Source organism: Triplophysa rosa, linkage group LG11 (genome assembly GCF_024868665.1).
Source record: "Triplophysa rosa linkage group LG11, Trosa_1v2, whole genome shotgun sequence".
NCBI lineage: Eukaryota > Metazoa > Chordata > Actinopteri > Cypriniformes > Nemacheilidae > Triplophysa > Triplophysa rosa.
In genome coordinates, this window is record NC_079900.1 from 14,966,909 (window position 1) to 14,988,382 (window position 21,474).

The 21,474-nt window shown below is 40.7% G+C and overlaps 1 protein-coding gene across 13 annotated transcripts in view; it reads right to left on the reverse strand.

Annotated features, from left to right (window-relative positions):
* Positions 1–3,679: 3,679 nt before the first annotated feature.
* The window catches only part of srcin1a (SRC kinase signaling inhibitor 1a), a 104,243-nt gene continuing 86,448 nt past the window's right edge, over positions 3,680–21,474 (reverse strand). For 11 of the 13 annotated variants that reach the window (XM_057346544.1, XM_057346550.1, XM_057346547.1 and 8 more), the window contains 10 exons: positions 19,280–19,455; positions 18,442–18,572; positions 18,184–18,331; positions 17,733–18,057; positions 17,183–17,596; positions 15,844–15,996; positions 13,353–13,415; positions 12,222–13,028; positions 10,389–10,502; positions 3,680–3,908 (listed from right to left, as the gene is read on the reverse strand). In XM_057346544.1, the coding sequence (XP_057202527.1) occupies positions 3,906–3,908; positions 10,389–10,502; positions 12,222–13,028; positions 13,353–13,415; positions 15,844–15,996; positions 17,183–17,596; positions 17,733–18,057; positions 18,184–18,331; positions 18,442–18,572; positions 19,280–19,455 (2,334 nt within the window). In that variant the 3' untranslated portion in view covers positions 3,680–3,905. The remainder of the gene's footprint in view (positions 3,909–10,388; positions 10,503–12,221; positions 13,029–13,352; positions 13,416–15,843; positions 15,997–17,182; positions 17,597–17,732; positions 18,058–18,183; positions 18,332–18,441; positions 18,573–19,279; positions 19,456–21,474) is intronic. The other 2 variants (XM_057346546.1, XM_057346556.1) reach the window with 2 other exon arrangements.

The following is a 21,474-nucleotide window of genomic DNA, read 5'->3' on the forward strand; positions in this document are numbered from 1 at the left end:
AAGACGCTCTGAATAGATTTGACAGTTGTTCCACCATAGACCATTCAACAAACAATGTGCTTTCTTTAGATTACTCTGTGTGCTATTTTCTTGTCCGGACAACTATACATTTTGAAGTATACAGTAGCAGAAGCATCCAGCTCCTCCTATTTCCTAAGTCATTTTGGAGGGGCAAAAATTGCACACTACTTTGAGTGTGTTGAGCATAACAAGAAACATGGCAGAAACGCTAAAGTTATTCTTTCGCTGACCAAAGGCATTTGTACATCATTGACTAATAATGAGCTGTTTGTCAATAAGAGGAACTGTTGTTGAGCGTGCAGCTGCATTATACTCCACCAGAGGGCAGACAAGGGACATTGAACATTAAGCTCCCAAATGTACTTCTGCTGTTAAATCCATGCTGTCATTTTCCCCAAACCACTAGCAAGTTACATTCTCAGGTCATAATACAGATTAGAGCATTATAAAGGATTGCACTTGATCAACGCGATTTCACCCAGATACCATAAATGTATACAGAATTCTTGCACTGGTTGGCTGGATAAAGGACTTTCATAGTCATCCAACACATTTAAAAATAAAACAACTCATAAAAACTATAAATAACAAAATGATTCATCTGTGCTGGGTTAAGAAGCTGCTATACATTACATATGAACTAAGCTGTACAGAGGAATATTTTCAACTGAATATACAAAACACTCCTATGAATAAATAATTTTATAGTACGCTAGATATTTCATTGGAATTACAAAAGCAAAAATATGTACAAAGAAATTGCAATATAAAAATCAACAAACGAGCAAAAAATAAACGCAAATTTCGCATCATATACTGTATATTCTGAAATGTGTCAAATGAATGCATGTAAAGACATTTGCATACCATGTCTGAGCTGACATCTCATGCTAATGTTTTGAGAGAGAGATTCCAACTTTTAAAAGGGAATTTTACCCACTTTCCAGTGCACTGCAGGGCCCATCTTTTCCTAGCTCATATTTGTCTACCCATGACTTTAGTTAGCAGATTAAGGCAGACAGGAAGTGATGCCATTCCTCAGCATCTTCATTCAAGCATGAAACCGTCTTCTGCTGTCTGAGGAACGCTAGCCACGAGGGGAACGTTTGGGTTTTGATCACTTGAGTGTGCTCGTTGCCGCATGAGTTGCAAAATGTTTCTCATTTGCAAGCAGTACTTCTGGCTCTTAAAAAGCAGCAGAGCTGTGGTAAGAGCCCTAAGCCATGTCAAACATCATTTAATTGCTTAACATTTTGTGTAACAAGCAGATCTACACAAGAAGCCCACATAAACAATGAAGAAAAGATGAAGAATACAGTGGTGCTTCATCTCTAAGCATTGTCCTCTTCTTTTATCAGATATAGTGACACGTGTAAACACAAAGTCCAGCCATGGCATCAAGGGCCACTGCCATCATTTAAGAAGACAGCCAATGCTAGACCTCTACAACTCGCAGAACCCCCCATGTGAGTCATTGCACATTCCCGACATGAATTTCTGGCCGATTTGGCTCCAAGACACGGAGTTACACCACTAATCTCTCCTCTGGCCATTTACTCCTGACATCGACCGAGCGCTTAAGCCGTTATTTTAAACCCTGCAACCACGAGCAATCAATTTCACGCATTCGCTTTATCAGAAAGCTGGAAAAATCTCCTCGCTCTCTCTATTCATCTTATTCTGTTCTCGCTCACCTTCTCGCGTTTAAATGATCAGGGCTTCCGAGTAAACCTGCAGGCTGTAACATTGACAAACACAGGAATACACAGCGAGGAGAAATTAAATGAGTGTGTAAATGTCATACGAGCTAGAATGGAAATTTGCGGGCATAAGCCTTAAGGTATCAAAGTAGCCTCAGTATCAAAGTATTTGAATTATATTTATACTGACAACTTTGCGTTCAGGGTAAGCAGAAAATAACCCATAAAGTTCAAAATGACCGATTTGATTTTGGTTTATTAGAAGGGAGGATGAGTTGGAATGTTCTACTCCGCAGATGTCTCCCACTCGATGGATCACGTCCACTGGCACAACTGCCTTAGAATTACCCCTCCATCTTCATTTTTTTATAACCCCTACATAGTGAACTCATCCATCTGTTTGTGCATTTAAAATCGGACTTAATTCTCCTCAATCTGTCCCGAAGACAAAGTTTGTGCCGAACATTTGATGATTGTCACACTATTGTACTTATCCATTCAAGCATATTAAAGTATTAGATTCATGTCTAGCCTTTAAAACCTGTTGTGCTCGTGTAATGATCCCCACATTATCTAAAGCCTATTCATAAACAGCCTTTTGGGAAAACTGTGACTTGAAAAAAATGATGTCGTCAACACCCTATGATATGCTCAGGCGATAAAAACACAAAAGTCAAATGGTTCATTCGGCAGTGTGTGTGTGTGTGTGTGTGTGCGTTAAGGGACCGTATAATGTGCAACCATGAGATGCTCCATGTTAGTATAATCATAGCACCAATTTCAGTTATTTTTCTTCAGTAGCACAACTGTTACCCAGAAATCTACATTAGAACGACTGATGCTGCTTTTCACGTTAAGGTTTTGTTGTTTTTTTAACATTCCATTTGTTGATATAGATAAGAGCGATAAAAACTCTGAACAAACACCGACTACTACAGTACTCACTTCTGTATCGATTATTGCGACTCTACATGGTATTACATAGTCTTACAGTCTGGATTGTACACTTGATGGACATCTAGTGAATCTCCAGTGTGTGAGATTTGGCAAACAAATGAGGGGTTGGGTAAAATGTCCTTCCCCAGGCCTCCCGTGGGTGGTGTGATGCTGGCTGTGTGGTGGAGCTGGAAACAGGCTGGTGGTGAGTGTCCAAGCCCATCTGTTGGTTCTCTCATTGGGGAACTGGCAGACGTCCGGGGTAGGTAGGGTCAACCTGTGATGCAAAATGGGTCTGATTTCCACCTCCGTGAAGTTATTCCTATGTGGTTAGAATTTTGGCGCCAGGAAAAAAAAAGCTCTTGTACATCAACAGTCTTTCCTTTATCTTTGTTTTTTAATCATCTCATTTCTTTTTTTTTAGTTATCCCGTATGTGCACTATGCATCCTACATGAGTAGCGATTTCAACTACTCCATTTCTCTTCTTATTCATTGTCAGGGCTCACAGACTTGGGCTCCGTCTTATTTCTCTCTGTTTCTAGGTTCAGGCTGCAGATGGTAGAAGGTTTCAAGACTAGTGAGGACAGACTGAGGGAGGTGAGAGCAGAGGGAGAGGAAGGGGAGGAAGAGGAAGGGGGTGAGTTTGGGGATGGAGGAGATCGGCCGTTGGGGATGGGAAGGGTTGAGGAGTTAAAGTTTTGCTCTCGTACTAAACGGCGTTGTCTGAGGGTGGAGGAGAGGAGCAGGGCCTCGGCCGAGAGGTTGGATGCCGAGAGGCTCGCCAGCAACGCTTTGGCCTGGTTGGAAGAGGCCGTCAGGGAGGACAACACCCCGTCCTGGGGATACTTACGAAGCCTGGAGGGCAGTTGGCCGGAGAAGCTGGCAGCCCTGGCGCTTACAAGGAGTGATTCTGTGACTCGGGCTCTGCTGACGTTTAGGCTCATGGCCTGCGGGATGGGCGGTGAGGTCAAAGGGGGAGAAGAGTGGGTAGAGAAGAAAAAAGTAAAAGACATTTGTGGAGGTGTTTATGGTTTGGTCTTCTTACGCATTAACATCAACAATCTTAAAACTGAAAGGTTTATGAGGTTCTGGTGAACATGACAGCTGGGTGATGTCACAGGCTACTGGTTTCCCAAATGTGTATAGGACCATAGTGGGGAGCTGGGGGAACCAGGATTGTGGGTTTCGGTCAGGAGATGCTGATGGAGAAGTGGTAGTCAGGTCGTTTCGGGTCGTTCACTGCTGTTCACTGGATCGTGGGGTCAGACGTGAACGGTTGCCATGGTGATGCAGGGAGCGCATCGGGTCGACGAGCGATGGCAGGTAACAGTGCAAAAGAGGAAAATGTAAGAGGGAGGGGAGGATGGGGAGATGAAAACAAACACAGGACAACATTATTCAGGTTAGGATCAATCATGCATGATGCTAGCCTGCTAAACAACACTGCGGATTTCACTACATAAGAGCAAATCCGCATCAGATCAAAGACAAACATTCAATTGGTAACATTTCTAATGCAATAAGCAACAGCAGCGTTTCCCAACCTTTGTGTCTTATGTACCCTCAGTGTAAAAATAAAGGCTCAACTAAAATTGTAATAAAGAAGAATGAAATTCTGTGCTATTAACACAAATGACCAAAACTTACACATGTTGTGTTATTTTAAAAACTAAAATATATTTAAAGGGCCGCTAATCCAGAAAATGCACTTTTAAATGTTGTTTAAACATTACTGTGTGTCAGGAGCAGTGTTGGGCAGTAACGCGTTACTGTAGTTTGATTACTTTTTTGGTAACGGAGTAAATTAACGCATTATAATTCCTAAAATAGTAATTAGATTATAGTTCCAAGCCCAGGTAACTATACGTTACAGCTGCGTTACATCGTTGCCGTTGTATCGTTTTATCATTTAAATTGTAAAAAGCGAAATAGCTTTTTCAAAGTCTGGATGCCTGCCTGCCGCACCTGCGACATCATCAAAGTGAAACGCGCCTGCGCGGAAAGTACTGCCAAAGCCACTCCATGGAAAGCCTGCCACCTTAAGCTAAAAACTCGTAACGGCCAATGCTATCTTTGCGCGGACCGCAGGCAAGGAGACTAGACACCGGATATGATTGGCTGAGGTGCCTCTCGTGATCGATGTTAGCCTTTATGCTCCAATTGTAAGTATTACAGACCCATACATCTCCCTATCACAAGACAATCTTTGGTACTACCAGCGAAAACAAACTCGGCATGGAGAGAGAAACATATGCGTTCTGTAGCTGGAAATACAATTATTATTTGGAGTTTATTTCTGTCAAAGGCAAGAACATTGTTGTGCGTAGAAGCAAAACCCTCTCTCCCGCGAAAAACAACCTGAAAGGGCAGTACAGCAAGGTAAAACTTCTGGAGAAAGTAACGTCACCGGGCACAGAGAGCAATGAATCAACTTCTACTGTTGAGTGCCAGGCTGCTATTAGCAACATGTTATGTTTTGTCAGACTAGTTTTTGCTGCTCTAACGCTGTTATATTTGTTAAATGACGAAGAAATCATCATAGAAATATGCAGAAGCACTAGTTAAGATATACAAGTTATAAGAAACTAAGGAGAGACTTTTTACATTATGGAGTATGCCGGTTTAGAAATACTAGTTAACATATGAAAAAATGTTTTAAGTTAAAATATCACAGAGTTTCATTTTTATTATTTTATGAGTTTAAATATTATTATTTATGACAGGCTTTAGCATGGAATAAGAAGAAAGAATGTATTAAAATAAGAGTATGAACTTCCCAATAAAGTTTAGTCTTGAGAAGGCTAAAGAGGTTATTTTGTGTTTTTGAGGGGTGGGGTAGTAATGTAATGAGTAATGTAACGAGTAGTGTAACTAATTACTCTTGAAATAAAGTAATCAGACCAGTAAATTGATTACTTTTAAAAGGAGTAATCAGTAATTTAATTACATTTCCAGAGTAACTTGCCCAATACAGAACCACCCTAGAATGATAGAAATCCACCCATTCATTTTTTTTAATCCCCAATAAACCTCAACTGTCCTCTTGAACGAGCTGTTGGCATTCTCTCAGTAACCTGACGTCACATTGGTTAAGCTCTGCCCATGACTGCTGATGGACTCCGCCCTCATCGAGTTGTACACTGTCCGCCATTGTTTTCACGCTGGACTACTTACAGTGAGCTACAAGAATGTTTTTAAACAAACAAGGTGTTTTGTTGTTGGATGCAAGACTGAACATAAATCTTCATTTACTCCTGACGTCTGAGCCTCTGACCCCGTCCTCTTCCTTCCTGATCATCGACTGTGTTACACTCATGTTTTCAGTTTTTAAACATATAACGCGTTTATCCTGTGTATTGTCACTTATAAAAACAATGTGCACTTTGTAAATACATAATGTGTTTGTGCACTCACTCATAGAGAGCATGTTTCCAATTTTTATAGATAAGAGCAAATGTACCGGATTTAAAGACATAACGCATTTGTGCATCCACTCAGAAAACAGTGTGCTCAGTTTTTAAACAAATAAAGCGTTTGTCTTGGCTACTCTCACTTATAAAGAACAATGTGTCTGTTTTTAGAGATAAGAAGTGTTTCTCATTCGCTTATTTACTATTCTCTTCAGTTTTGTTGTTACTGGAAGCACCGGCTCACACAGCCCTGGACTTTCTGCTGGAAAGGTGGCGGAGACCAGCAGCTCATTTGCATTTAAAGAGACACACACCAAAACAGCCTGTTTTTCCTCACAGGCAAAAATAGACATGTAGGGCACAGTATAATAAAAGATCTGTGGTGTATCTTGAGCTGAAACTTCACAGACACATTCTGTGGACTCCTAAGATTTAGATTACATTTTGTAAAATGGCTAGATTAGAGGCCCTTTAAAACATAAATATATTTCAAATCTAGCATATATTTACTTTTTTAAAATAACATATTTAAATGTTTTATATTTGAATACATTAAAAGTGTGATTGTAATTAATGTTATGATTCTTTTTAAGTTGTATGAAGAGTTTATTTGCAAAAACTGATAAGTACTGATAACTAATAATGTTTTATTGTGTTAGTTACCTGTATTTTTTTTTTTTAGTTATTATTACTTAAATCAAAACCCAACTGCAGTTTGATTGAAATTAATTCAAATGCACAGTAAAAAACATAATTTCTGAAAAAAAATATAATCCGTTTTTGCAAATGAACTCTTCATATATTATTTTATTTTCAAAGTGACAACATAAACAAACGTTACTGCACATGCGCGAGTTCGTGGACTGCCCTTACACATTCACAAATAATAGTGTGGCTGAAGATTATTTCTGAGAACAAGCAAAAGAAACTGAGAAGAACCGTTACTTGGCTCAACTTGCCTAGCCAAAATTTAGACTGCAATACCAAGCTCAACCACTAGATTTCAATGTCCCATACAGTTACTTTAAATACGACAAAGATACATGACGCATTCAACAAATTGTTCATTTAATAAAATTAACACACAACAAAATTCAACAAATCGTTTTTTAATACAATTATTTTACAACAAAATAATAATATAAATTAAAATGAACATTAATTAAATAAAATATACATAGTTAGGGCTTTATTATTAGACACTAGCCAGACCAATAAACAAATGCAGACCGGAAGTTAACTGCAGTCCAGGCGAGCGCATCTGATGAAACGAAATCCAGAATTATTTCATATTACTCACTTGGTACACAAGACCCCTGGTTGGGAATCACTGCACAACATGACTGTGAATAGACACCAGAGACTGACCGTTCACCAGAATCTTGGTCTAGTGAGCATATACACATTTCCATTACCCTCAGTCACCCACACACACACCCACACACACACGCACGCACACGCACGCACACGCACACACACACACGCACGCACGCACGCACGCACGCACGCACACACACACAGCTTTGGTTGACTATCCCCATGGGGACAGTCCATAGGCGTAATGTTTTTATACTGTACAAACTGTATATTCTATCCCCTATCCCTAACCCTACCCCTAAACCTAAAGATCATAGAACACTTCTTGCATTTTTAGATTTGTAAAAAATATTGTTCTGTACAATTTATTAGCTTTTTTGCCCCTGGGGACCTCAATTTTGGTCCCCACAGTGACACGAGTCCCCATGTGTTGGTGTGTATTCAGGTTTAGGTCCCCACCGGGATATACAAACATGAACACACACACACACACACACACACACTTTGGGTCTCTCTGTAGGACAGCATGTGACTTAGACAGTTCAAATATACAGTAAGAGTTCCACAGAAACCCACTTAAACTTGAATCAGTTGTGAGGAAGACAGATGGACAGCACAAGAGAGTGAAGAGGACAGAGACATGGTGAAGAGAGCCCAGTTCTTTCCACCTGTAGTGCCAATTATTCCATCCTGATAGAGCAGAAAAAGACTCTCCATCTCTCTCACCCCATCTCCCTTTCCTTTAACCTTCTCCCTCTCTCTCATTCCCCCCTTTCCCTCTATTCTAAACCCGCTGGTCCATGTCATTTTCACCAAGCCTTGTCAAAAAGCCCCTGGAGAAGACAAACATGGCTGGAGACTAAAATAGATTCTACCATTGCACACTCAAAATGAATATATTTCCCACTTGGTCATTTTCTCTGCTCTTTTGAAACTGAAAAGCATATAGGTCTAGCTTTGACCTGAGTCAAATATAAAATGAATATCTTTTGTGTAGTGCAAATGGAGTGTTTGCAGGTCAATAATGGAGCAAAGAGGCTGAAAGTTCAAAGTTAGGACTGAAATGCTTTCTAGACCTGGAGGGAATAAATGAACACCTGCCATTGAACTAGAGCTCAGTTGAGGTTCATTAAATTAAATTCATAGGGTCCGGGACGAAATCAAATGGCTATTAAAAGGCCCCCCATGTTGAGTCAGTAAAAAGTAAATAAAAGCGAATCCAAATCCAAACTGTACTGTGTTTAGGGACTGTAAATCAACATACACAATACGGACGAAAGTACCGGGAACCCCTTCTAATACACGTTTATCTATTCCAGTAATTCCAATCTACACAAATATTAATGCTATACCATACAATGCAACTGTTTTAGAAGGGTCTTTTTCTGTTTTGAAATGACAGTACCCCTGTGTATCAAGTCATGGATGGGTTTGGCTGGTGAAAGGTGTTCAGTTGAATTTAGGTTTAGGGCTTTATGCAGACCAGTCAAGTTCTTCCACACTAGACTGAATCAATCATTTCGGTTTGAATCTTGCGTTGTACACATGGACATTGTCATGTTGGAATAGAAAGAGTCTTGCTCGATCTGGTGCTATAAAATTAGAAGCAATTCTCTCGAATGTCACGGAAATGAATGAAGTAGTCAAGCCTGTTCATTATAAGGGAGTGTCTCAAAACGTTTGTCCATATAGTGTATGAAACGTGAAGAGACAGATATTCTATTTTGGAAAGGAACATATGTATCAATACAGCACCAATTCAAGCACGTCTGAAACTATTTCAGATTGTCAAGCATTTACATTCAATCTGCGCGCAATTCAGATTCAATTCACATTTAGTCTGATGAAGACAAGGAAAAGGAATAGAAAGAAAATTCATCCGAGTGTGAGTGTGTCTTTGTGGAGCAATGATGTGTTGATTCATCATTTTGGGCAGCCGGGGAGAACAATCCAATAAACAATAAAAACATTTTAGAAAGCAGACTGAAGGAGAAAACTAAATCAAATGTGGACAAGACCAACAGGCGCGGTAAAAAGACAAGCAAACAGAAAAACACAAATGAAACGCTAAAGGACTAGTTAAAATATGCGCATATATATATATATATATATATGTTACTGTTATCCATGTGCTCCAACGAGGGTTAAGAGAAAGGAGGTGTATAGCATCCACTTAAAAAGAAAATAATAAACGGTTGTGCGGAAAAGATTAAAGCCACACCATATTCAGTTTAACACAAGTGCCTATAACAGCAGATCCGCTCATCTGTAATTATAGTTGCAGTGAACTCTCTGATCTCTCTCTCTCGCCAATATCTGCCTCTGTGTTCCTTCCGAGGAAGATTTTCTTTTCTAATATTCATGGCCTGTTGAACAGGGGCCAGATTATTAAACACCGATTGAAGAGATTTACAGAACATCAGCATATCTAACTTCTCCTTACCTACAGCGCAGAGGCCCTCAGCTGTCTGTGTGTGTGCGGCTTCATTCCTCTAATCCGTCGCTCAAACCCTCCCTGTGTTCTCCACCCATCTCTTTCACCGCTCTGGCGTTCCGGCGCTCATATTTTCCCATTCACTGTTTTCATGTTTCCTCTCCCCACTACTCCCGAGCCGCCTTATCTCCGCTTTCTTTGTTCTGTTAGGGAGTTTTAAGTGCACTTGATAGTCCCAAATGCTCTGCGATTGACACAGCGATTCAGCTCTTTTCAAAGCGCCGCTCCCATCGCTGCTAGAAAGTTTTCTCTCTGCCTTGCTTCATTTGTGACTAACGCACACAGGCGGTGTTTGTTCATAACTCGTATATCCCTCCTGCGAGCGTCGGCCTGTGCTGCTGGGTGTTATATTTGAAATACCTTCAGACGTTTCAAACCTGTTTCAACCGGATAATGATGCTCGAAGGTTTCAACTGAAATATGTTAATACTGTGTAATTAAACACAAAGACTAGACTATTAAGACCAGACTCAGACAGACGGACGGACAGACAGACAGACACTCATACCTGCTGTTGGCCCTGGCTCTTAAGGAAGTCATCTCTCTGTTTGCTTGTTTTGTTTTTATCTGATCCACTTTGCTGCAGATGCTTGAGACGAGACAACGCCTTACCACCGCCGGTCTGAGACAGAGAAGAGAGGGGAGACAGATGTTCGGTGTGTGTTTTGTCATATTTCCAAAGTCCCATCCATTTCCAGCAATGTATTTGCTAACTTTGGTAGTCAGAGGAAGTGCAGGAGAAATTGTGTGCAAGACAGACAGGTTGACGGGACACGTGCAAACTCGGACCATCTCTATCAGCCTTTCTCAGACACATACAGTATGTTCCTGTAACCTCTTTGTAATAAATTCAGAATCACTCTTTTTCCTTTCCTTTACAAAAAATTGCATTAAAACAAGCACTAGACCATAATCTTAAGTCTCAAAGCCCATTAAAGGGACAGTTCACCCAAAAATGAATATTCTGTCATCATTTACTCACCCTCAAGTTGTTCCAAATCTGTATACATTTCTTTGTTTGGTTGAACACAGAGAAAGATATTTGGAAGAATGCTTTTCTTCCAAATACCATTTGGACAACCATAGTAGGAAAAATGACAATGGTAGTCAAAAGGGCCCCAGAAGTGTTTGCTGTCCTACATTCTTCAAAATATCTTCTTTGGTGTTCAACAGAACAATGAAACCATTCTAGTATGGTAGTCAATGGGGTCCAAGAACTGTTTGGTTACAAGCGTCCATCAAAATATCTTTCTCTGTGTTTAACAGAACAAAAAAATCAAAGTGGATAGTTTTGGAACAACTCGAGAGTGCGTAAATGATGACAGAATTTTCATTTTTGGGTGAACTGTATCTTTAAGTCCCATTGAGTTTTATGCACATCAATGTGTAACAGGACATGACGCCTTAAGTCAGGTTCAATCTGTCTCAAAAAACGCAAGAAATAGCAAACAAAACTGAGGGTTCGAAACCAACAACATAGTAGTTAGGATGAATGACGCAATACTGGCTTGCGTACAGCTGCGTGGGCAGCTCGCCGCAGTGGAAAACACAAACGATATCATCCAAATCCTTCCTTGCTGTCACTCACGGAGTTCAGCCCCGTTCTCAGCAGGGCTGAGTAATACACATGACGTCTGGTGGGGTGCTGCTTCATAGCGCACTCACTCAGAGCTGATTTTACCCTGACATGTACTCTCCAAAGACGAGCGTGACTACCAGAGACAAATGCGAGTGCATGAAATGCTGCATAATTGATGCTACAAGATCAGACTTGTGAACATGATCCTTATAGACTTTGGAAAGTTTGTAAAATGCTTGACTTTTGAAAAGAAAATGTATTTTTTATTGTCTTAGTGGGATATGCTTGATTTTTGACCCGTGCTAAATGAAACGATCGAAGAAAATACAAAAATCTCCAAGATCTACTGCTGGGACGGAGGTGGGCGGAACATACGCAGCACCCTGTTTTAGTTACCCTGAAAGTGCCTGAAGCACAACCTCATTTTATTACACCACATAAAAATAGTTTTAATGTCCACATACTAGAGAAAGTAAAGACAGGAGGAAGTAATCAAATTGCATAGTCATTTTAGATGAAAAAAGAGCAGTCTAGAAAGAAAGCGAAAGAAACTACAGAGTTTATTGTGTGCGAAAGATACAATAACACGTTTTTTCTACAGAGTACAGACAACAGCTTACTGGAGGCAAACAATTCATCAAAGTATCTGCAAAAACAGTCGAGACACCCAAGGGAAGAGAGCAAAGACCTTCCACCGAGAAGAGAAAGAGAAAAAGCTTCAGATGGAAATAACAGAAGCAGAGACTGACGGCTGGATTGAACCTTGACTGTCGGTGTTCTGATGTGGGAAGGTTTGGGTGGTACGGGAGGTCTGTTTATTTCCCCTCCCTCTCCGGAGTTCTCTGCTGTGTGTTGAGTTTTTTTGGAACTGTTGACAGCGGAGGATCCCGGTGTTTGGGCAGCGGTGGGGATGATGTCCCCTGTGTTCGGGTCAGTGCTGAATTCCATCAGGCTGAGCTCCAGCTCTCGAATGGTTTCCTCCAGACTGTCCAGACGACGGTAGGTGCTGTGGCAGATGTCTTCTTTTTCCCCTCCAACGCCTTGGGTGCGTATCACACCGACGCGGGACGTCTCCGAGGGGCCGTTTTCTTGCAAGACTGACAATGTAGTTTCCGACTTTTGGCTGAGTGTCTCAGGCCTCTGATCCCTCATTTGCTCTTCTCTCATCTCTCTCTCCGCCTCGAGAGAATCCTGAACCCTTGGCTCTCTTTTCAGCGGCTGTTTAATTGCTCTCTCCCTTCTTAAGGGCGGCCAGGATTGGGTCACGTCTCCAACAGGAGCCTGCCTCGTCTGGGACTCCCTCTGGGCCACATCCAAGTCTTGTATCGGAGAGACTTTTTGGTCTTGTTTCCATAGCAACAGACTGGGGGTCCTCACAATGTGGCTGAAGTAACTTACTTTAATGTCACTTCCAGAGTTATTGTCTTTCATCGGCTGCATGCCGTCGGGATTTTGCTGTTCCGTAGATGGCCGAGCCTCAGCAGAGTCTTCAGAAGGGGATGTGGGAAGTGAGTTACATTCGGTCAAGACTATCTGAGGTACCGGAGCAGGAGACGGTCCACTCTGCATCTGCAGTATAGAAGCAGGATTGATAAATTAATTTCTCAATGTGACTCATGGGTGTTGCTTCAGCTTCCGCACGTTTATGCCCCATGGGCTGATTTATATCAAAACGTTTTTATAGTTCTTTTTTGGTTACATGAAGGTCACATTTAATCTTGTAAATTGTGCCTTGTCCTTTTTTGTCCGTATAATTGTGTGCAATTTGCAATCTAGTTGTAATTGGGTAAAATTGTGCAACATGTGAAAATTATTTTGTATTGTATGGGAAGCGCAGGACTTAAAAAGTCTAGCTGTAGAATTAGCTGTAGACATTATGTGAAATGAACTCACCGAAGAGTCCTCTGTGAAATCACTGGACTGATCATGTAAATCACGCTGAGATGCAGTCAGCTGCTGGTATAAAAACATGTGTAGTGTGACATACAAAATTATACAGAAAACACTCACAAACGCACATGTTCACACTTAAAAAAAGTAAAAAAGTCAATTATTCACCCTCACGTGGTTCAAAACCTCTACAGTATATGACACTTTTCTGTGGAACACAAAAGAGGATATTTTGAGAAATTGTGTCCGCACAATGGAAGTCAATGGGGTCCAATGTCATTTGGTTACCAACGCTCTTTAAAATATCTTCTTTTGTGTTCTGCAGTAGAAAGAAAAAAAGGTTTGATATGACATGAGGGTGAGTAAATGAGTTTTCTTGGGTGAACTATCACTTTAGGCATGAAAGTGATTTGCCTCTCTACTCATATTAAACATCATCATTAAGATGAATTCATGGTGTGAAGTGGTGTGACACTCCATATACCATAAACAGTAAAACAGCCTATAGCATTCAACACACACTCTCACAAAAAACATGCACTGGCAGGTGTACAGAGTTTGTGTGGTGGTAAGTGATCCAAGAGCATCTTCAGGTCTTCAGGTTGAGTGCAGTGACAGTTTGTTGTCTATATCTATGACTACAGTCTTTAAGGGACACACTGAAAATTTGAAGCAAACTTGTGTCTATGTGTATTAGTGTACACTAGCAGTCCACACTAGCTTGCAGAAGGGGCTGTTACCTGTCCAGCTGAGGGCACATAGGGCAACACCTGTAAACTAGAGGGTGGAAGGTATTTCCTGGGAGAGGGCCAGGGGAGAGGGGGAGCCAGATATCGCTCAAAGAGCTGAGCTCACCGGAAGATTGAGAAGCATGAATAAAAATACAGGATGCACAATTTTAGATTTCAAATGTTGGCATAAAACATCTAAAACTCAAGCCATTTAATCTAGACAAAGGGGTGGGGCATGTCTCACCATCATTTGACATTTCCTTCCAACACACTGCACCTTTTAACACGTTTAGGTTATTATGGAGTTACTGACATTGCTAAATCTGTGTTATTATTGTGTGAGTCATGGGTTTGTTTAAGATTCATTAGCTTCATTTGGTTTGAGAGAGAGGCCGTCATGATGTCACAGCAGCCTCCTCGGGTCTCCACCGGGGTTTCAACAGACATGCAGGACAGGAGACATCTGCTTGCTTACCCTGTCATCCACTCAACCAAGAGAGCAAAATCTGTCCGCTTGTTGGTATTAATGAACCCTGCGGTCTGTGTAAGAATGTGTAGCTTCCCTGAAGCGAGTCAAGCAGGTTGGAAATCAACACAAGCACAGATCAAGTGCTGTCCCTCAGTAGTGACCCCCGGCAACAAGAGCTTTACATTTAAACTGGGACGGCAAAGAATGTAAGAATTGAACCTTTCTAACAAAAAATCATCTTATAAAGAGATATGACAAGGCTTAAAGCTCACATAAAATGAAAATTCAGTCATCATTTACTCACCCTCTCATTTCAAACCTGTATGACTTTCTTTCTTCCGCAGAACACAAAAGAAGATATTTGGAATAATGTTGAACAACGGCAGTACCCATTGACTTGCATTGGTTTTGTGTCCATACAATAGAAGTGAATGGGGGCCAGTGCTGTTAGGTTACCAACATTCTTCAAAATATCGTCTTTTATGTTCTGCAGAGTCATACAAGAGTCATACAAGAGGGTGAGTAAATGGTGAGGGTGAGTGTTCCATTGAAATTTTTTCATAAGATAATGGACAGTTAGCTGCTCATTACAACAAAATAAATCCTGCCAGGACTAAGCAGAGTTTCATTTGTGTTAACAGCAGGTTGTTTGCACATTACATTATTACATGTCTACTTACCAAATAAATAAGCAAATGAAATATTGATTTAAGTTATCTGAAATGATTTGATGACAAGAGAATGACTTGAGTGCTATAAGAAGCATCATTGGAAAGGACAAAGGAATTGGTCAGGGACAACCAACGATCATCCATGCAGCTTAATGGTCATTACAGAAAAGTATGTGACCGTGGAATGATGTGATTGACCAATTAGAATTGAGTATTCCAGAGGGACTTACATATGACAAGCTTATTGGCTCTATGTATAGCTATATTAGTCACAACCAGTATCACACAATGTACTCGCCAGTGCTCACCCAACAGCAAGACAACACTTCACATGAGCTCTGCACAAGACTCTAACCACTCATTTAAGCGTAATTGGTCATAAGCCAAAGAGCACAGAATGAAATTCAGATCTCCTGCCTGTTAATGTGTACTTAATGAATGAGCGAACCAGCCAGCCGGTAGCACCCACCAATGTGTGTGTATGTGTGAAGATAATTGCAATGCTCAGTGGGTGTGCAGCAGGCACATCTGGTCCTCTTGACATATGGACATTAATCACAACATTAACACTTTTGCTGTTAGGGAACATCTCATGTGTCTACTCAGGTAAGACATGTGCTCACCTCCAGCTCAGATGCTAACTTCTCCTCATCGCCATCTTCTCTCTCTCCTCCAACGACGGTTGGGGGAGTGGACGCCGGCCGGGGGGCTTCAGATATACTTCTTCTCAATTTCACGTGAGGCTTTTGAGACTCAGCATCCTCCGATTCTGCTTTCTGTTTACACATATACATGTATGTTAGTGAGGAAGACGTGGGAAACAAGATTTTTCTCTCAAAAAGGAGCTTGATATGGTATGTAAGCAAGGTTATTTTAGTTTACTGAAATTAAAACTTTGATAACATTTCTGTTTATTAAAATCAAGTAAAACATTGTCCTAAATTATTGGAAATACTTAAACTAAACGAAAAATGTAAATGTTGAAAGTCATACAGAAATAAGCTTAAGGCACTAAAATTAAAATAAAATAAAAATAAATTAATAGTAAATAGCAACATAATAAATAAACAATAAAATGAGAAGAACATAAAACAAAATGACTAAAAATGTAACTAAAATTAACATAAAAACAAAAAATCTAAAAATAAACGAAATAAAACTAAAAACAAAACTAGAATAACTCTGTTATGTACAGTATACAGTATGTAATGTAATGTTCACCCAGACTGAAAAAAACAACCAGCAAAATTAATTAAAATTTTCACTTATTAAACTTGTTCATTATTATCAATGTTTATATGTAGGTCAGAAAAAATTTGGAAATTCATGTGAAAAAAACTAAAGAGACAAAAATAATAATTCTGTCATCATTTACGCGCTCTCGAGTTGTTCCAAATCTATATACATTTCTTTGTTTGGTTGAACACAGAGAAAGATATTTGGAAGAATGCTTGTAACCAAACAGTTCTTGGTCGCGTTTGACTTCAATAGTAGGAAAAAAGACAATGGTAGTCAAAAGTGCTCCAGAACTGTTTGCTTCCCTACATTCTTCAAAATATCTTCTTTTGTGTTTAACAGAACAAAGAAATTTTCAAACAAAGATTTTTTTCTTCCTATGGTAAGTTAATCACAAGAAAATCTCGTGAAACCAACAGAATCTCCCTCAGGTCTGACCCACAGGTGATTTATCACCATGGCAACAGCAAAGCGATAAAGGAAATGTCAACCATGACTAATACACCCACAAACACAGAAGACTTTTATAACATGCTTGACATTACCAAGACCCTACACTCAAATAAAAGTGATGTAGTGTGTTTGTCTGTGTATGTGTGTCTCTTAGAGCAGCAGTTTGCAAGCACAAGGACGCATGTGTGTGTGTGCATGACCACATGAAGACACCTAAAAATACACGTGCACACATAAATACCACGTGCCCAATCATTTGTATGTGTAAATCACCTTTATACTCTTCCCGGGAACGATGGACTCTCCGCTGCGTGTAGTAATTGCGGGTGAGGAGGGGAAGCTCCGGCGGGGAGGAGGAGGAGGGGGAGATTTGGAGGGCTTCTCCGTTCTGTATCTCGCGACAGTCAGCTCATCCGAGCCCCGTCTGGACCCGCCGTCTTTACTGGAGAGTTTATGCTGAGCTTTATTAGGCCTGTGTTCGGGTGTGGCATTGATGTTAGTAGGGCTCTGGTTCTGATATTGGTTCTGGTTTTGGTTCTGAGCGGGTTTGATCTGCTTGGCGGCAAAGTCCAAGTCTGGAATGGCCTTCATGAGCTCAGCCTGAGTTTCCTCCAGGAGTCGATTTATGTCCTGAGCACTGTACTGTGTAAGACTCGCTCTCTTTTCTTCCCAGTCCCTCTCCGCTGCCTGAAGACAAACACACACATGACATTTAACAACAAATCACTGCCTATACAAGCAATATTTCTAGAATGAAAAAGGTATTACAGTACAAATACACATTTAAACATACATATAAACAGTTAAAGTGATCATTCCTCACCAGTCTCACTTCCACCGATGAAGCTTTATCAGACCCTCGACCTCCTAGCTCCTCCAGGCCCCGCCCCTTTAACGACCCCACCCCGTGAGAATCTTTCTCACGCTGTGCAGAAGGGTTAGAGTGGGTGTGGCTGTGGGCGTGGCTGTGGGCGTGGCTTTGACCAGAATGAGGGCTCCAGTTAGCCAAACTGTTTTCATTGAGGTTCAGAGGTGGGCTTGTGGGAATCTCAAAATCTGTGCTCTTCCTAAACTCCTCCCCTATCCCGAGTTTAGGGGAGAGGCTAGAATACTCATCCATGTTTTTCCACACACCCTCATTCGCCTGCCTGCGCAAACCAATAAACATCCATCAAAACCATGCGGAAGCGAGTCGAAAGTGAATGAAATAAGAAACAGTTCGGATGTGTGGGTCTGTTAAAAGCACTGTGGGCGGTGGGTGAGTGTTTGTCTACCTCCTCAGCGTGTTAAGAGTGTCTGTGATGGATCGGCAGCGTTTCAGAAGGGCATCCAGTCTGTGCGGTTCCTCTTTCAAGAACTTCACGGCTTCCACTTCCACCCTCAAAACCACCCGCATTTTACTCTGCAGTCCAGGGAATTGATCTGAATGAGACAGAAGCAGAAAAACACACGAGTGGAGAAGTGACAGAGAGTCAAGGAGAGCTGAGGTTTAAGTGTGTGCGCGTGTGAACGTGGAGTAGTTTGTGTCTCACTCTTCAGCTCTGTGAGAGTCTCTCCAAGTCTCCTCAGCAGTGAGGTCTTCTCCTCCAGCTCCTGCACTGTCACGTGCCGGTGATTGACAGACATCTCCTTCTGGATTTCTTCCACTGACTTTTCTAGATCACTGTTAACACAAACATCATCTCATGACTTTCTTTCGTAACTTTAGAAAATAAGGCATTAACAAAAATGTACCCCTTGTAAGGAATGCTGATGTTCACGCATTTCAACGGTTCAGAAATGTCAGTATGAACAATCCAAAGCCCACCTCCCTGTGCCGCAGCGTCAGGGCGTATCTGAATAAGTGTCAGTACAGCGGGGTGTGTTAAAGCTAAATGACTGAGATGCAGTCGTTGTGTTTACACTCAAAATCCAATTTAACCACGTCAAATAAATCCACCCCCCCGCCAAATGGTTTGTTACAACAGCACCCCATTAATAATTAAATCACATCAACTGGCTGTTAGCTATACTTAATAACCACCATCAATTAAAACCAACACCACTGATCTGGCGGAGAGCTGAAGAGGCGGATTTAGTCACCCCTGCTGCTTTTAATTGGAACAAAATAAATCAATGAGATGCTGTCTTTTTCTGTACAAGCTATCAGTCAGGTCTGGGTCTGCTGTTCCTTTAACTAAGGGATAAATGAGATGCTGATGTTATACAGGCAGGATTGTGTCTTTGTACCGTAAACATATGTATTTTTTGCACTATTTAGGGACTGAGCCGTTTTAAATAAAAAATGAACTTTTTTTGCACATCATCGATGTCTCTTTGCCTATCACATCAAATGGTCAGGTTATGTGTGTGTGTGTATATATGACGTACTGTAGTTGCTGTATTATAAGTTCCTCTTCGTTGAGATATTTGAGTCTCTCCTCTTCCACCAGCAGGCGTTGTCTCTGGAGAGGGTCTTCCTGTTTCCTCAGGGCATCAGAGAGACGTAGAGTCAGCTCGATCTCTGTTCTCTTTAACATACTGCGTATGGAGTCCTGGTTCTGCAGCTACACACAAACACACATTGTAAGAATGACCCGTTAGTGCTGTGACTTAAAAAAGTTGGATATGTTCCTGGGCTGTCACAATATCAAATTTTCTCTACATGGTTATCATGGCCAAAAGAATTCACAATAAATGAAGTTTTATTAACAAAGTTCGGGAGGAGCACGTCAGATAATCAGCCTAAACTATCACAGGCAGAGCTCATTCTGTAACCATCCCATCAGGGGTGTAAATACACAGCGTCTTACCTCCATTCCTCGACAGTTTCCTAGCATCCCTCCACCACACTTAAAATCTCTTAGTCTCAAACCGGGGGGGAATACTCTGGTTACTACTCATATTTGGCAAGCTGACCGAGGGGAGGGCACTGAGTCCGGGATTTGGCCCGAGCTCGGGATTTTGGTCCCGAACTCAGAGCCCTCCCCTCGGTCAGCTTGCCAAATATGTATATCCTCTCCCTATCTATTATATGTAAGCGTGAACACGTGAATGACATTATTGTGATATCTAAAGCAATATCATGTTAAGAAACAAATGATGCCATCAGTCAAACGTAACTTTTATTTTGTTTATTTTGTGTTTCGTCTAGTTTAGGTCAATGAAACACAATCAAAATACAAATGTACGGAAACAGAAAAAGACTTTGTAACCATAGTGACTCTTAAGGCAAAATTTTAAATGGATGCTGAACACTTTACGATATTGTAATATGTGTATCATGGGTTTTAATAGCGCGGTTATTGGCAGTACAGCTATATTATGACACTCATAGTTGACATCCTTCACGGTTTCAAGAACAGCATACATTTCAGCATTGTTCTTTCACAATTCACCTGTTGCATTTCACAAGTCATGTTCCTTTTTTGTGTGAAGCACAACATTAGAAGTTCTCGCTGTTCTTTTTTAATTCAATAAAAGTGGATAGGGACATCAGTGTTCCTGTAGCTCAATTAATAGAGCATTGTGTCAGAGGTACAAAGGATTCCTAGGGAACACAAATACTGACAAAACATATACTCAATACCCTCTAAGTAGCTTTAGATAAAATCATCCAAAGGCATGAATGTAATGTAATGAATATTAATGTGAGAAGAACAGAGTACTTTTTTAGACATATGTGACCCTGGACAACAAAACCAGTATTATGGGTCAATTTTTCCAAATTGAGATTTTTACATCATCTGAAAGCTGAATAACTAAGCTTTCTATTGATGTATGTGTTATAGTATAGGACAATAACTGGCAGAGGTACAGCTGTTTAAAACTCTGAGGGTGCAAATAATCTAAATATTGAGAAAATTGCCTTTGAAGTTGTTAATCAGAGGCACTGTAGCAGGCCATCCAATCACAAAAATAAAGTTTTCATATATTGAGGATAGGAAATTTACAAAATATCTTCATAGAACATGATCTTTCCCTAATATCCTAATGATTTTTGCCATAAAGGAAACAACTATAATTTTTTTAAGTAATCCGTACTTAAATGGATACTTCAGGCTTGAATCACAATTTCCCCATGTTTTACTTACCCTCAAGGCATCCTAAGTGAATGTGACTTTCTTCTTGAAGAATAATGCAGTCGGCATACCACACACACATAATACCACATATACTTTTACTTCCAAGCTTTACAATGGGAGTGAATGGGGGACAATTTTTTGAAGCGTTTATTGTAAATAGTTTACCAATGTACTGTAGGTCAAATTCGTTTGCCCTCATAATCTTCAGTTAAAATCTAAAAAAGGACTTCCTTCCTTTATTGACTATCCATCTTAAATGACGTATGTTAGACGGCTTGGGCGGAGCATCCGTTAACTCCTCCCCTTCAACTGTCAGTCTGCTGCCAGTTCCATTTCAAAATGCAACGGCTGTTTTTATACATCCAATCAAATCGCAGAGAAAGACGAAAGCCACGCCCACTATTTTTCTCATTAGAAATTTCATTTCACTCGGAAATGTGTCAAAATACAGAAGTAAAATCAATCGCAACTTCCGGTTAACGGGGACTTTAAGCATCATTG